This window comes from Erinaceus europaeus, chromosome 1, assembly GCF_950295315.1.
Source record: "Erinaceus europaeus chromosome 1, mEriEur2.1, whole genome shotgun sequence".
NCBI classification, from domain to species: domain Eukaryota; kingdom Metazoa; phylum Chordata; class Mammalia; order Eulipotyphla; family Erinaceidae; genus Erinaceus; species Erinaceus europaeus.
The window spans coordinates 3,513,517-3,530,858 of record NC_080162.1 but is presented as its reverse complement, the minus strand read 5'-3'; the positions used below and the strand labels follow the sequence as shown (position 1 = coordinate 3,530,858).

Below are 17,342 nucleotides of genomic sequence, written 5' to 3'. Positions count from 1 at the left end.
AGAAATACAAGCAAAGTCCCAGAGGTCCCAGGACTGGGGGAAATAGGATTTTAAGGAGAATGGGGAAGGTTCTTTGCAGTCTTAGAGTTTAAGAAAGCAATAGATCATTACTATAACCAATTTACTTAGGAGCTTGGTTGAATTTTAAAATCCCATGGTTAGGATCTACCATACTATACTGACCTTACCATGATTTATGTCACTTAGTGTTATCTACCCAGAACTATATCATAGATACTGACAGGACCAGATGACTGGTCTAAGGTTATAGATAACTGTGTATTAGAAGAAAAAAGAAAAGTTATGGCAAGAAGTGAGCAGATAACTCTTTAAAAACTCAATTTACAGTCTGTATGCCTTAGAGAAAGCTATACATTCCTGAAAAATATCTCATTAGATCTTAGGTTAGCCCTGGCTAACCAGAAAATGTTAAACTGGCATTTGGAGCAACAAAGGACAATCAGAAAAAAGAAAAAAAAAAAAAAAACAGGGCCTGAAAATGTCTGTTCCTTCCCAGTGTGGCCTAGAGGTGTCTGCTTCACTTCTAGTCATAGTTGTCCTACAAAATCTGGTGTCTCTAAAACAGTGTCGTGCTTTGGAATCACAGGGGAGCTTTGCTGAAACACATCACTGGTCTTGCCCCTGGATTTCTGCTTAGTTCACATGTGTTATATTGTCATTTTTCTCTTGCCAAAGAGAAGTGCGTGGTGTCAATAGATGAGATTTTGTCCTTTCTAAAACATATTGTATTTGTTCCTGGAAATGTAAAACAATTAGGAGCATCACACAGCAATGTGAGAAAGAGCAAGGTACATTCTACATCTTGAGATTTAGACTGTCAGATTATAAACTTTCAATTATGTACTTAAAAAAAAAAACTAGTGGGAGTTGAGCGGTAACACAGCAGGTGAAGTGCACATGGCACGAAGCACAAGAACCGACGCAAGGATCCCGGTTCGAGCCCCCAGCTCCCCACCTGCAGGGGAGTCGCTTCACAGGCGGTGAAGCAGATCTGCAGGTGTCTGTCTTTCTCTGCCCCTCTCTGACTTCCCCTCCTCTCTCCATTTCTCTCTGTCCTACTCAACAATGACGACATCAATAACAACAATAGTAACCACAACAATAAAAACAAGAGCAACAAAAAGGGGATAAATAAATATCTTTAAAAAAACAAAACTAGTAAAGTTACATTCTCTCAAACGTCTTCACAACTGGAGTCAGAGTTTTGCCAGCTACAAAACTTCCCTTTCTAGTAATCCATAGCACAATTGGGAATTTTCTCTTAGCATACCTACGAGTTGATAATTCAGGTAACACCCTAGAATCATTCTAGAGATGGCCTCATACTGAGAACAGACATGGTGCATGCAGCCACAGATACTGAGCAGCTTCAAGGAGACATCAAAGTGCTTTCTGGGGAGTTGAGTGAAAAGGGAAACAGTATGTTACTTTGGAACCTGATACAACACTGTACACATTGTGACTTACATCACCACCTTGTCTCTGATCATAGATGGGTGGAAGAGCATTCACTTCAATAGCTTGAGTTCTGAACATAGGTAAACACCAACAAGCTGGAAAGTGGGGCAGGTCAGCAACGTATCTTGACATTGTGATAGCCCGTGAGTTCCTTCTGACTCACTTTTTTTTTTTTTATAAAATGCAAGAGATGACCATGAGAAGATCTGTTGACTTACCAATTCTGAAAACAAATTAGTAAAATGACAAGATGATATTCTCTCGCTGTGAAATACCACACGTTTCCTAGTAATATGAAGACTCCTCTATAAACCCCTCATATATTCAGTGCATCAGGCCTACACTTTCTTCATTTCTTTTTAATTGAAAGGTCAATGCTTGACAGTGCCATCACTGACAGAGGCGTACAATTTTATTATGTACCAGTCCAAAGTTTCCTTCCCTCCTTCCTTCCCCCTTCCTCCCCAGAGTTCTTGATTTTGGTGCCGCACACCACGTCCAGCCCATGTTTCACTTTGTGCTCTCCCTCCCCACCCCTACTTGACTAAGTCTCAAGAATAAGTGAGATCAGTTGATACTTGGCCTTCTCTTTTTGGCTTATCTGACTCAACATGATGTTCTCAAATTTCATCTAAGAAGATGTAAAGGAGACAACTTCATTTTTTTAAGCTGATTAATGTAATTCTTTCATTTCTTAAAACTTATAGAATCATCCTTCCTTGTGAGATACAGATCTCCAAACTCCAGGTTTGCTTCCAGGAATAACCCTGTGAGTGTGGAAGGTGGTTTGTGCATCTCTTTAAATTATATTGCCTGTCCATGAGCTCAGCTAGACGAGTGACAGAGGATAATCTGGGCTTGCTTGCAACCTACATGACCAGAAGTTTTCTAATTGAGACCACTCTCTTGTATTCTACTCCAGCCTAAAATTTTCTAGACATTTTTATTAGTTATCTACAATTGTCAGGTTTTGTTTCCTAAACTTCTTGATAAAAAATCAGTTTGACTATGCACAAGGACCCAGGTCCATGTCTGCACACCCCACCTGCAGGGGGGAAGGGCAACTTGCTAGCAGTGAAGCAGGTCTGCAGCTGTCTAACTTTCTCTCCCCCATCTCAGTTTCTCTGTGTCTAATCAAATACAATCGAAATAAGGAAAAACTGACCGCCACAGGGAGCTATAGATTCATAGCACTGCACTGAGCCTCAGCAATAACCTCTTTGGCAATAAATAAAATAAAATAAAATAAAATAAAATAAAATAAAATAAAATAAAATAAAATAAGCCAGGCGGTAGCACAGCAGGTGGAGCACATGTGGCGCAAAGTTCAGGGACCGGCGTAAGGATCCTGGTTCGAGTCACCGGCTCCCCACCTGCAGGGGAGTCGCTTCACAAGCAGTGAAGCAAGTCTGCAGGTGTCTGTCTTTCTCTCACCTCTCTGTCTTCCCCTCCTCTCTCCATTTCTTTGTCCTATCCAACAACAATGACATCAGTAATTCCTACAACAATAATTTAAAAAAGGGCAAAAGGGAATACCTAAATAAATATTAAAAAAATAAAATAAAAACAAAAAAGTTAAATTCATTAGTGTATCTACCCATGTGATTATTAGAAATAATAAATTTAGGGTGCGGGAGATAGCATCATGGTTATGCAAAAGAGATTGTCATGCCTGCAGTTTCAAAGTCCCAGTTTCAACCCCTGCACCACCATAAGCCAGAGCTGAGTACAGTACTCTGGTAAAAAAAAAGAAAAAAAGGTGGGGAATAATTGTCCCTATCATGTACTGTCTCCTTGTCACTCCTGTCAGGAGGAATAATCAAAGCTGGAAAGTCAAGTGCTATACTCAGTTCATAACAAGAAAAATGCTTGATTGCTGTCATTCAGGCTGCTCGACTTTCACTCTCGCCCTTTTCCCAACTACAGATGGAAGCCTGATAATCTCTACATTGCTTCTTAGGACTTTCCCTTCATAAAACTTGTGGGTCCCACCACAAGTTTTTAATTCAGTAGGTCTGGGTGAGACCAAGAGTTTGAATTCCCATTAAATATAGCTTATATATGATATGGTATGTGATATGAAATATGATATGGTATAGCTGATACTGTTGATCTATGTGGTTTCAAAGAACTATTTAAATATATATAACTGTTTGTTTATTTATTATTGGATAGAGGCAGACAAAATTGAGAGAGCAGGGGTAAGTAGAGAGGAAGAGAGACAGAGAGACCCCTGCAGCCCTGCTTCACCACTCATGAAACTTTCTCGGTGCGGGTGGGGACCAGGGGCTTGAACCCGGATCTTTGCGCACTGTAATGTGAGCGCTTAACCAAGTGTACCACCGCCTGGCCCCAGTAAGAGTCCTTTTCATCATTGCTGATGGATGACCATTGATAGTGGCCACTGCTACTCTGTTACCTCAGTATCTGTCTAATCATGATTAATCAATAAGTAGATTCCTCGTGATCAATCAATATACTACACACTGAAAAAGGAATATAGGTAAATAAGCCATGTGGTGAATACAGAATGTTTTAATTATGTAAACTTTCTCTATTTTTTTAATATTTGTTTATTTTCCTTTTTGTTGCCCTTGTTGTTTTATTGTTGTAGTTATTATTGTTGTCGTCATTGTTGGATAGGACAGAGAGAAATGGAGAGAGGAGGGGAAGACAGAGAGGGGGAGAGAAAGACAGATACCTGCAGACCTGCTTCACCGCCTGTGAAGCGACTCCCCTGCAGGTAGGGAGCCGGGGGCTCGAACCGGGATCCTTGCGCCGGTCCTTGTGCTTTGCGCCATGTGCGCTTAACCTGCATGATCCAGACTTCCAAGAGCAAGTACAGCTCAACATCACCAGCACAAAAACACAAAGGGATTAGAGCCAGATGGTAGCGTGCTTGGTTGAGGGCACATGTTACAATTCAGGGTAAGCTTTGCCAAGTGGTGGGACAGTGCAGTGGCTGTCTCTCTTTCCTTGTCTCTCCTCACCTTCTCCATTTCTGGCTGTCTCTATTCAATAAATATGATGAATGGGAAAGCTGTCAGGGGAGGGGATGGGATATGGAGATCGGGTGGAGGGAACTGTGTGGAGTTGTACCCCTCCTATCCTACGGTTTTGTTAATGTCTCCTTTCTTAAATAAATTAAAAATAAGTAAATAAAATAAATAATAATTGTAAGAAGAGAGATGTGTGTCAAGGGCTGGGTGGTGGCACACCTGGTTGAGCACACCTGTTATAATAGACAAGGACCCAGCCCTGACGTAAATAATAGGCTGGTGGTTTACTTTTATTAGTAAATAGTATGAACATGTAAGTATTTGTAAAATACAAAAGAACAAAAGCTAAACTAGACAAGATTCCCTGCAGTCTCTTCAACTTTTCTTTCCTCCTGAAAGTGCCCTAGTTATCCATATTCAGTATTTATCTTTCCAGCTCTCCTGTGGTGTGTATTTACATTGATGTATGCATACTTTTGGCTTGGGATTTTAAAGCTTATTTTAAAAATACACATTTTGTAATTTTTAGATGACAGTACACCTTGAACCTTTTCATGTAAGTACACGTAGGTCTGTTTTGTTCTCTTTGAAGATTCTTGGTGTTGATATGAACAGCCTAGATTTATTTGATTACTTACGAAAATGAACTTTGCTTTCATTTTGCTATTTTAGTAGTTCAGAATCGTACCTCTGTTCACGCTCCTTTGTTTATGTGTGAATGCTTTTGCAAAAGCCTATGGTAGAATTAGGATCTGTCTTCATTGTTTCCAAACTTCTGATACCAGGGAAAGCAAAATAAGGATCTTGGTTTGCAGGTATTCTTTCAGAAACATGTTTTTAAATCAAAAGTTTTAGAAGCAGATAGGAAAGCTACTTGTAGTTTCTTTTTTAAAAAAGAATTTATTTATTTATTCATGAGAAAGCTAGGAGGAGAGAAAAAACCAGACATCACTCTGGTACATGTGCTGCCGGGGGTGAACTCAGGACCTCATGGTTGAGAATCCTGTGCTTTATCCACTGCACCACTTCCCGGACCACTTTTTAAAATTTCTTTAGTAGAGGATTAGTGGTTTACAGTGGACAGTAAAATACAGTAGTTTGTACATGTGTAGCATTTCTCAGTTTTCCACATTAACAATTCAACCCCATTAGGTCCTCCTCTGCCATCATGTTCCAGGACCTAAACCCCTACCTATAAATAAATTTTCTATTTTGATTACTTTTACAACTTCAGTCTTTACAATACATGCTGCTTGGGCAGGGTCCTGTTTATTTTGACATATACAGTTGGGTAAGTTTTGACAGGTATTTACAATTATATAATATGCCCATCATAAAAATAAAGCTTTCCATCATTCTAAATTTCACTCAAGCTTTTTTCAAGTCTTTTTCTCCACTCCACCTCTGAAAACAATAGATCTATTTTCTCTATGTGTAGTTTTGTATTTTCTAGGATGCTCTTATAAACTGAACCACACAATATTTTGAACTGAAACAAACAGTATTTTGTGCCTGGCTTCTTAGTTTCTATGTAAATTCAGACCGCATCAGAATCTTTAATTTTCAAGTTAAAAATAAATTAAGGTAGGAATCAGGTGGTGGTACACCTAGCTGAGCAAAGACTCAGGTTCAAGGCCCTGGTCTCCACATTAAGGAGAGGAGGTTACAAGTGGTGAGATAATGTTACAGGTGTCTCTCTCTCTCTCTCTCTCTCTCTCTCTTTCTCTATTTCCACTCTTCCTTCTCAGCTTCTCTCAGTCTCTATCCAAAAACAAATACATTAATAAGTAATTTTGTAAATGAATTAAAGGGAGATTAAAGAAAACCTAAATTTCAGGTCCTGGAACATGATGGCAAAGGACCTAGTAGGGATTGTATTGTTATGTGGAAAACTTGGAAATTTTATGCATGTACAAACTATTGTATTTACTGTCAACTATAAAACATTAATCCCCCAATAAAGAAATTTAAAAAATCATTTTATTTATTTATTCATTTATTGGATAGAGACAGGAAGACATTGAAAGGGAGGGAGGAACAGAAAAGGAGAATGAGCGATACCTATACCCCTGCTTCACTGCTTGTGAAGGTTCCTTCCTGAAGGCTGGTCCATAAAATTTAAAAAGATAACCATCTAAATGCATGTTTATCAGCTGGAAAATATTTGAACTCAAATCAATTGAACAAATAATTTCGCTATGCATAAGTTTTTGTGTTTTATAATGAAAAGCATACGCACACACTACTTACTTATCCTCTTAAAAATATAATATTTCTGTTATGTAAGTGAGGGACACAAATATATAACTAATGATAAAAAATAAAATAGTGCTAAGGAAAATCATGAACAGAATCTTCTGCTTAATATTTACGTTTTCAAACCTGGACACTTAAAATAGTCTCAATAAGGTACTCACCCAAATACCGAGTCTCAAAAAAATACTCTTGGAAGCTAAATACTAAATCATTTAATTTTCCATGCAACCTCAAGTTTGCTAAGAGGGCAACTTCTCTCTGTTGGCAGGCACCGTTGAGAGGGTAAAGAAGATTCGAGACTATGCTTTCGTACATTTTAGTAACCGAGAAGACGCAGTTGAGGCCATGAAAGCTTTAAATGGAAAGGTAATGTGGAACAATGGAAAGACTTCATTAGACTTTGATGTCCAAATTTCATTCAAAAGAGCAATCTTTAGCTCCCTCTCACTCAAGCTGTCTCTATCTGGCAAGAATGCCTCAGTAATTGGAGATGGGTGAAAGGGAAGTGAAGAGAGACACAGTAGAGATGTAGCTATTATGTCCAACTGGAGGTCTGATTCTGTCAGACTTGGACAAGTTGGTGATCCTTAGTTTGATCAGAAATGTCACTTAGAGGAAGTTATTTAAAGACATCTTTTCACATCTCGATCCTCTTATTACTCCAAATATACTAAGACATCTATAGTGCAATATTTAGATGGATAATGATCAGAAGTGATATCAAGACGGTTGTTGATGTCATTCTTCCCTCGGAAGTTAATCTTCTATCTCTAGAAAATGTCCATTATCCTCACACTGGCAAGAACGGGGTCTGGGACTTTTATTCATGGTGTGTGCATAAAAACCAACATCAACCAATATACATCAAAATACTAAGTTTAATACATTGTTTTAAGTGAGTAGGGAAATATAGGACAACACCAATTATAATATCTCATTTTGTAGTAAAGAATCCTTAAACTAAAAGCATGTCTTGATATAGAAGTACCTATAAGGATTTTTTTTTTCTTTACTGGGGAAATGAAGTAAAGAATTTGAATATCTTCTTCTCAAAGTAGAACTGAAGTTATCGAGAACTTTATATCCAAGGTAACTCCATGTCTTGAATACTCTAGGAGTTTCCCCTATGCAAAGCTTCCTGTTGTATAACTGCCCTAAACAGCAAGGCAGTTGGCTGACAGGGAGCTGGAAAGGTCTAACTGGGCTGCCCACACCAAAGTGTTGATAATTGTTGACACTGACCATAGCTGATCTTCTTATTGGTTTGTTTTTAACCTCGCTTAAGTGTGTAAAATTGTAGAGGCTATAATCCAACCATTACTAATCTAGGCTTTTCTTTTTGTGAATACAGAAATATATAAATAACTACATTTCTTAATTATTCTATCATGGGGAGAGGCTTCATGGTTCATACTACAGCTTTTGCACTCAAGTACAATTTCTGATTTCCCTGTGACACATATGTGCAAAACACTCTCCCCCAAACTTAGGCCCTTTCCCACATAAGTAAAGAATTTAAAGAAACACATCGTGCTAAAATATGACATAATTCTCTATCTTGTTGACTACTCAGGTAATAAATTTATAAGCAAAATGCCAATGGAAATTAGCTACTTTGTCTCTCGAAACCTTAATCAATGCAAGTTACCAACAAAAACCACCCTGAGATAATTTTTTTTTCCACTTTTTATTAGTGATTTAATAATGATCAACAGGATCGTGGGGTAGGAGGGTTATAATTCCCAGCACCAGAGTTCTCTACCCCATCCCTTCCCTCTAGAAGGATGGACCAAAGGTCATTGTTGATTGTATGGTTGTTGTGGTCTCCCCACACCTCACTCTCCACGCATCATCCTCTTCAGGAGCACACAAACAGGAAGCTCTGCCAAGACTGTGTGTGGACAGGGCAGCCGTCAGGCTCGCACAAGGAAACTTGCTGGGAAGGCTCAGTCACAGCGGGTTATCTCCCTACCTACTCAAGTGGCGTGCTTTTCCCCTTATTCTCTACAACAGATGCTGGATGGTTCCCCCATCGAAGTGACGCTAGCCAAACCAGTGGACAAGGACAGTTATGTTAGGTATACCCGAGGGACAGGTGGAAGAGGAACCATGCTACAAGGAGAGTATACCTACTCTTTGGGTCACATTTATGACCCTACCACGGCCTACCTTGGAGCCCCTGTCTTCTACGCCCCACAGGCCTACCCAGCTATCCCAAGTCTTCACTTCCCCACCACCAAAGGACATCTGGGAAACAGAGCTATCATTCGAGCCCCTTCTGTTAGAGGTAATGCTTTTTGTTGTCTCAGAAAAAGGCAGTAAATTTTGTACGATCTGTGTTGCAGTATCCTCAGGAAAGCTGGATGTGTCCGATGCAAGAAAGGACCTGGAAAAAAAAAAACTTTTATAAAAAATCAAATATTATATCAATATTTTCTCTCCATAGGAATATTTTTTTTCACATTACAACTGGCTTTTGAAAAACATAGAACAATGTGCGAGTAAGGTGAATACACACATCGGACCTACACCCAGGCCCGTAAAATTAAAAGTTTCACAATCCCTTCTCATTGGACCACCACATTCCTATCATGTGTCCCCCTTCAGTACGTGCTAACACTGATTCTCTCAATAAACATTTCTTTTTATCTATTTTTGTTTATTTATTATTGGATAGAAACAGATAAATTGATAGGGAGAGAAAGAGAGACATCTGCAGACCTGCTTTACCACTTATGAAGCTTTCCCCCTGCAGGTGGGGATCAGGGGGCTTGAACCTGCATCCTTGCTCACTGTAATGTGTTTGCTTAAGCCAGGTGCACCACTGCCTTCCCCCTTCAAAAAACATTTCAAGGCACATGTGAACTTTATGGCCACTCAGAACAGTATCTTCATATATAACTCTCACAGTATTATTAAAATGTTCTAACATATAAAATTCTCACCTGCCTGGCCCTAGAAATATGTGCAATATCATCTAAAAACCCATCCTATGAAGAAAGGTCTAGTTCCCCAGGACATGGAGAATGAAACTGTAAAATCCCAATAGAAAAAATAAATAAATAAATGAGCTTTCCGTGGTTTCCAAGCAATACATCTTTGCTATTGAATCTTATAATCATTCCACGTGTTCAAGAATTTTCCTGAACTTGTTTAGTTCAATAAATATAGAAGAAAAAGCAATTTTTAATTTCCAAGAGCTAATATTGCCTCTGCATATGGGAAAAATCAGAGTGTTTTTTCTAGGATATGGCTGATGCCAACAGAATCCCAGTTTTGTCTTACAAATATGATATCAACCCAGGAAATTCAACACAAACTGTCATTAACTCTATTGTTGGGTTTTGCTTAGAAGCAAAGGGCCATGTCCAGATGATTACGTAAATGATCATCTTAACTGTGTTTTACTATTTTGCAGGAACACTGAATTGACCATCCTAGGAGCTGAGGTCTTCAACAGTCTTAAAGTTCCACACTCAAAACGCAATAGCTCAACTCAGAATTGTAATACAAGAGAAAATAGAAGGATTTCTATCAGGATAATCTCTATAATGACAAAATAGGTCATGGAAGCTATTATGTATTTAGAATCTAGGATCAAATTATTAAATTACCCATACATTAAACACAAGCTTTCAACCAGTTGTAATGTAGAAAAAAAAAAAATTCTCCCCTCCAGGGAGGAAAACAATTCCTCTCATATAGCAAGAAAGGAATCAGTGCATGATAGTCATGGATGAAAGATAATTTAATTTCTATCTCTTCTTGTCATGTAGCAACACAAAAAAATCAAATGGCATCTATTAATGAAACTCAATATAAATACAATTTCATAGAGAAAGAGCATAAGAGAAAATTATTGGTTTTATAACAAGTTATTGGGAATTACTAAGGAAGTTAGAATTCATTTCTGATTTACTGATATGATGAGTGACGACAAAAATTCAAAACTGATTTCAATCTGGATGGTCATATTATTCTGGAATGTTTTAATAAATACCTTCCCAACATTGAATAGTCTATAAAAAATGTCAACAAAAACTAACTGAACAGAATTACAAAAATTTGCTTTTAAAGTTGCTTATGTATATAGCTTTGATGGTATTGCGTTCTATAAATCGTTTAAAGAATTCTACTTTACCTTGAGTTTCATTACATCAGAATCCTCATGGCTTCTCCACATCTGCAGGGCAATAATCAATGTGACTTGGGCTAACTTTTCCATTACAGTAAGATTTAGGGTGATTTTCTGGTGGTTTGATTCAGTTTAATGCCTTCTTACATTCCTAGAAATTTACATGAATGTACCTGTAGGGGCTGCGGGAGTGAGAGGACTGGGCGGCCGTGGCTATTTGGCATACACAGGCCTGGGTCGTGGCTATCAGATCAAAGGAGACAAGAGAGAAGACAAACTTTATGACCTTTTACCTGGCATGGAGCTCACGCCAATGAATCCTGTCACTTTAAAACCCCAAGGAATTAAGCTTGCTCCACAGGTAGGTGATGTTAGTCTAGAAACACTATCTCTAAGTGGGACGGGAGACCGTCATTTATCTATCATCAGATTATTTGACTTAGAGGCTGGGTGGTGGTGCACCTGGTTGGGTGCACATGTTTCAGTGCATGAGGACCTGGGTTCAAGTCCCCATTCCCCCTACCTGCAAAGGGGAACATTCATGAGCAGTGAAGCAGTGCTGCAAGTGTCTCTACCTTCCCTTGCCCTCTCAATTTCTTCATATCTCTAACCAATAAATAAATAAAATGATTTTTTAAAAGTAACATTCATTTTAAAAACAATGACTTAATCCCTACTAGAGCTATGGTTTTGTTAAATACAGTGACCAATCAATATAATATACTAGGAGAGAATGCTGGACATTAGAAAGATCGATAACCTTAAACAATCTTCCTTTGCAATACAGAAATCCTACGAGTCATTAAGAATGATTGGGGGTCGGGCGGTAGCGCAGTGGGTTAAGCGCACGTGGCGCAAAGCGCAAGGACCAGCTTAAGGATCCCGGTTCTAGGCTCCGGCTCCCCGCCTTCAGGGGCATCGCTTCACAGGCGGTGAAGCAGGTCTGCGGGTGTCTATCTTTCTCGCCCCTTTCTGTCTTCCCCTCCTCTCTCCATTTCTCTCTTTCCTATCCAACAGCAATGACATCAATAACAACGATAATAACCACAACTACAAAAAAAATGATTAACCAATAAATAACACAAAAATAACATGCTACAGAGGCTTTACCTCAGGACAAATGCCCTTTGTGTGTAAGCCAAATTGGCTGGCAAATAAAGTATATTCATAACAAGGAATGAGTGGACTGTTGGGGACATTTTGTCCCCCTTGAGAACATTGTGTTTAAGAAAACACAGCATGTTTCCTATGGTGATAATATTAGCTATTGAATGGCACCAGTAACATCATGCTGGTCTTCTGCACTGATTATTTTTGAGCAGAAGCATTATGGTGAACTAGTGTTGCTTTCATTCACAGTTCAAAGTTTCCATGTTTTATGTAAAGTTGTGTTTTTTCAGCTAGTGGATAAACAAAAGTTGCTCCAATATGGAAACTGAATAACAGGGAAATAATAAAACAAAATAGAATCTGTGTGGAGCACTAGTTTATTTCCTGTGCCGGCAGTATCTGCAGACTAATATCCAGTTCTCAGCGTCTTAGTTATTTGTTCTGAATAATAACTAGTTATTTGTTGCCGGGCTAGTCTGGGAGTGTCTTTCTCTCCCCCTCCCTGTCTTCCCTTCCTCTCTCCATTTCTCTCTGTCCTATCCAACAACAACGACATCAATAATAACTACAACAATAAAACAACAAGGGCAACAAAAGGGAAAGTAGACAAATATTAAAAAAATAAACTAGAGAAAGTTTACATAATTAAAACATTTTGTATTCACTACATGGCTTATTTGCCTATATTCCTTTTTCGGTGTGTAGTATATTGATTGATCACGAGGAATCTGCTTATTGATTAATCATGATTAGACAGATACTGAGGTAATAGAGTAGCAGTGGCCACTATCAATGGAATGGGATAAAATAGAAGCCCTCATAGACATCCTTGGGGCATCATTCTAACCCCTCATTACTTCCTCAATTATCATTTGTTTTTTACAGTTTGCTGAATCTGCTGGCTAGTAGAAGCATCAGTGTTTGTGAGGCACACAAAATAACTTTAAGAGGAAGAAAATATGTCTTTCATAATGTTTCACCACACAGTCATGACAAAAAGAGTGAAAACACTCCAGAAGGTGCTAAAATCAATAACAGAAAAAATTTACAGATGTGTTTTATCAAAGACCTGACAACACTCAACAAATGAAGTTCATCCATAAATACAAATCAGTTAAATTTTAACTCTCCTTTTTATGAAAATGTGAAGTTATGGAATCTAGGAAGAATAGCATGGAGTAATAATGCATTATTAAGTTATGTTATATAAAGCACTAGAAACAAAAAATAGCAGTAATGTGTAGATGCAGTCACAGAGCACAAGAAATTAAACATTTGTTATATGTCATATATACTTATATGATATATAAGTATATATCATAGATTTAATGTATATCAGATTCGGCAAATGTACAACTAATGGACTCCATTAAAACATATTAGAATAAATGATGTGAAAATTAGTTTCATGGATTAACAGATAGGGCATCTTAAATGGAGTTCAAATTGAGCTCATCTTAAATTTTATGAATCATTAAATTCATAAATTTCATCAAGTGGCATTTTATATCTCCTTATGTCAGTTTAAACTCTGAAGACCAGAGTTTAAATAACTTGGAAGCTGGAGAAATCATGCCAATGTGACATTTGAAGAGGAAACCTTCTTTTGTTTTAATTCTTGTAGATATTAGAAGAAGTTTGTCAGAAAAATAACTGGGGACAGCCAGTGTATCAGCTGCACTCTGCAATTGGACAGGACCAAAGACAACTGTTCTTATTCAAAGTGACCATTCCTGCTCTGGCCAGTCAGAATCCGGCAATGTACGTGAGTTTAGAGTAAGGCTCTTGTAAAATAAGTAATGCGTTTTGTCTTTAATCAAGAGGAATACTCAAGTCTCCTGCTTCTCTCTCGCTCTTGCTCTCACTCTGGTTCAGAAACTCCTTGAATCTGATTTAGGTCATCAACCTGTGCCTTACACCACCAGGTTTTTTTCTCTTTTTTAGTTTTTATTTCTCTGTTTATTATTGGATAGAGACAGAATGAAAATTTTAAAAAGGGGAGGTGATCGAGAGGAAGAGAGACACCTGCAACCCTGCTTCACCACTCGCGAAGCTTTCCCCCTGCAGGTGGAGACCAGGGGTTTGAACCGATGTCCTTGCACACTTTAAGGTGAAGAGCTCAACCAAGTGGCACCACCACGTGGCCCCCAAGTCTACTACCTTTTTATCTGTGATCAGAGATACATAATTTGGATGTACAATCCAACTAAAAGGTTTACAACTAAAAGTCCCTAAATTTTACAAAATGGTGGATAGAAGTAGAGATACAAGGCAACAACCAGATTGTTTTGAAAACGATGATTAAAATGCGGATAATTAAGACAAGCAAATGTGCTGAGAAAGCGGTGACCAGATGCTCTCTTAAGCTTTATGAGACCTATGGAGGACATCAGATGAGGGTGGCGCAGGACTTGAGTGGTAGGCGCAGCAGGTTACCACACACCAGGCATGGGATCTTCTGATTGTGTGAGCTGCTCTTAATTGTTAACAATAGAAAAATGTTTTAAATCAATATACGAGCTCAAATTTCGTACAGACAGCAAAGACTGTGTGGCAGAGTCAACCAGTGAAAAGCTTCTAGTGCAGAGGAATTGGAAATGGGAACAAGGCGTATTTCTTCTGTCCTCGTTGTAGTTGGAGCCCTATAATATCGCCACATTTCTACATAAAAACGTCATGCTCCATCATTTAGATTTGGGGCCAGATATTTGGTCTCGCTATTAGCACCTTCTGAATTTTTTTTAAAAATTTAATATTTATTTATTTTCCCTTTTGTTGCCCTTGTTGTTTTTTATTGTTGTTGTAGTTATTATTGTTGTTGTAGTTGATATCGTCATTGTTGGATAGGACAGAGAGAAATAGAGAGAGGAGGGGAAGACAGAGAGGGGGAGAGGAAGACAGACACCTGCAGACCTGCTTCACCACCTGTGAAGCGACTCCCCCGCAGGTGGGGAGCCGGGGGCTCGAACCGGGATCCTTATGCTGGTCCTTGAGCTTTGCACCACGTGCGCTTAACCCGCTGCACTACCACCCAACTCCCAGCACCTTCTGAATTTTATCTTGAGCTTCTATTTCTATGTATTTTATTTTTTACAAATTTTTAATTATTTTTCTTTACTTATCAGATAGAGACAGCCAGAAATTCATAGGAAGGGGAGAAAGGGAGAAAAGGAGAGAGAGAGACAGAGAGACAGCTGCAGCCGTGTTTCACCACTTGTGAAGCTTTCTCCCTGCAGGTGAGGGGCGGAGGGCTTGAACCCGGGTCCTTGCACACTGTAATGTGTGTGCTCAACCAGGTGCACCACCACTGGGCCCCTTCTACAGATTTTAGAAACCCTTGTGTTTGACACATACCTCTGGAGGAAAACAAACAAACAAACAAAAAAACCCTGCACTGTCTTGAGTAGTAACCACGTTTTCACCTTCAGCCACTCATGTTCTTTCTTTATTTTTTTATTTATTTATGGGGGAAATTAATGTTTTACATTCCACAATAAATACAATAGTTTATACATGTATAACATTTCTCAGTTTTCCATATAACAATACAACACCCACTAGGTCCTCTGTCATCCTTCTCGGACCTGTATTCTCCCCCCCCCACCCAACCACCTCAGAAAGGCACAAATGTTCAGAGTCAGTTGACAGATCTGCCTACGTGCCTGTACATGTAGAAGCTTTAATAGCAAAGCAAATGAAAAATAGACTCACAAAATTTCCTTTATCAGATAATTAAAAAAAAAAAAAAAAGCAAGGAGTGTCTTGTCATTCCTCTTATCTCAGTCGCAAAGAGTTGATGTTATAATCCCCTTGTAGACACCCCTTCACCCCTCCAAAGCTGAGTGCCTATGTGGACGAGGCCAAGACTCATGCAGCCGAGTACACCTTGCAGACGCTGGGCATCCCCACCGACGGAGCCGAAGCCCCCACCACCACGGCTGTGGTCTCCGCTGCTGCTTTTCCAGGTAAGGAAAACTGTGCCTGCCGGGGATATTTGGGAAGCCCTCCTGGAGTGGTCTGCGGTCACCCTCTGTGTCCCGCAAGGACTTTCCGGATTGGAAAAAAAAAAATTCAAGTGTGGAACCAGATCAGGACTGTCAGAGTGAGGTCAGCTGCAAGGGACTGCGTGTGCATGAGTGAGACTCTCTCTGCATCTGGGTTACTTCTAGTAAGAGCACTGACCTACCTAGTCACGGATGTTTGTTTCTTTTTTTATTTTTTAATTTTTTAATATTTATTTTATTTTATTTTGTTGTCTGTTGGTATGCTTCTACGTCTGCTTCTAAAACGCCTTCTGTTTCATTGGTTTAATCTCCCTGCCTAACACTGTATTCTATTTACATAACCACTGTTTGTTTGTTTTAATATTTATTTTATTTATTTATTCCCTTTTGTTGCCCTTGTTGTTTTATTGTTGTAGTTATTATTGTTGTTGTCATTGTTGGATAGGACAGAGAGAAATGGAGAGAGGAGGGGTAGACAGAGAGGGGGAGAGAAAGACAGACACCTGCAGACCTGCTTCACCGCCTGTGAAGCGACTCCCCTGCAGGTGGGGAGCCGGTTGGAACCGGATCCTTATGCCAGTCGTTGTGCTTTGCGCCACACGCGCTTAACCCGCTGCGCTACAGCCCGACTCCCTCATAACCACTGTTAACTAAGCACCGCCCTGCCTGCACGGCACTGGTTTAATCCCCACTGGTTCATGATGTCTTTTTGCTCCGCCCCCTCTCCTTGTCACATCCTAATTTCCACCAGTCTTTTTTCGCTCCACCCTCTCTATGTCACATCCTGTTTCCACCCTACTTGGGGAGTATATATAAGGACAGGATTGGGATTAGAGATAGTTTATCTTAGATTGCGCTGCGTTCCACATGAATAAAGAGATACTGCTTCCCAGCTCAGTCATGAGTCCCAGGTCGTCTGTCTCCCGCCCGGGAAGCTAGCCCGGCAGTTGTCCTTGTTCTTTTATTGTTGTTGTAGTTAATAATGTTGTCACTGTTAGGACAGAGAGAAATGCAGAGAGGAGGGGAAGACAGAGGGAAGAGAGAAAGACAGACACCTGAGACCTGCTTCACCGCCTGTGAAGCGACCCCACCCCCTTGCAGTGGGGAGCCAGGGGCTCGAACCTGGATCCTGATGCCAGTCCTTGCACTTCACACCATGTGCGCTTAACCCTCCCGACTCCCCGGATGTTTGTTTCAATTCTACATAGCAAACCTGTGTGCCCAGAATGTGATGTATCAATACCATCTCACTAATGCCCATAGCTCTGTATTCTCCATCAGAATACCTGTACAGATGGTAAAACCAAGGACTTGAGGGGAGTCAGGCAGTAGCACAGTGGGTTAAGCGCAGGTGGTGTA

The 17,342-nt window shown here is 39.6% G+C and overlaps 1 protein-coding gene across 4 annotated transcripts in view; it reads left to right on the top strand.

Moving 5' to 3' along the window:
• Positions 1–17,342, top strand: part of A1CF (APOBEC1 complementation factor) — a 92,766-nt gene that overhangs the window by 66,998 nt on the left and 8,426 nt on the right. For 3 of the 4 annotated variants that reach the window (XM_007520750.3, XM_060188611.1, XM_060188590.1), the window contains 5 exons: positions 7,003–7,100; positions 8,748–9,021; positions 11,025–11,230; positions 13,604–13,740; positions 15,796–15,944. In XM_007520750.3, the coding sequence (XP_007520812.1) occupies positions 7,003–7,100; positions 8,748–9,021; positions 11,025–11,230; positions 13,604–13,740; positions 15,796–15,944 (864 nt within the window). The remainder of the gene's footprint in view (positions 1–7,002; positions 7,101–8,747; positions 9,022–11,024; positions 11,231–13,603; positions 13,741–15,795; positions 15,945–17,342) is intronic. The other variant, XM_007520752.3, reaches the window with a different exon arrangement.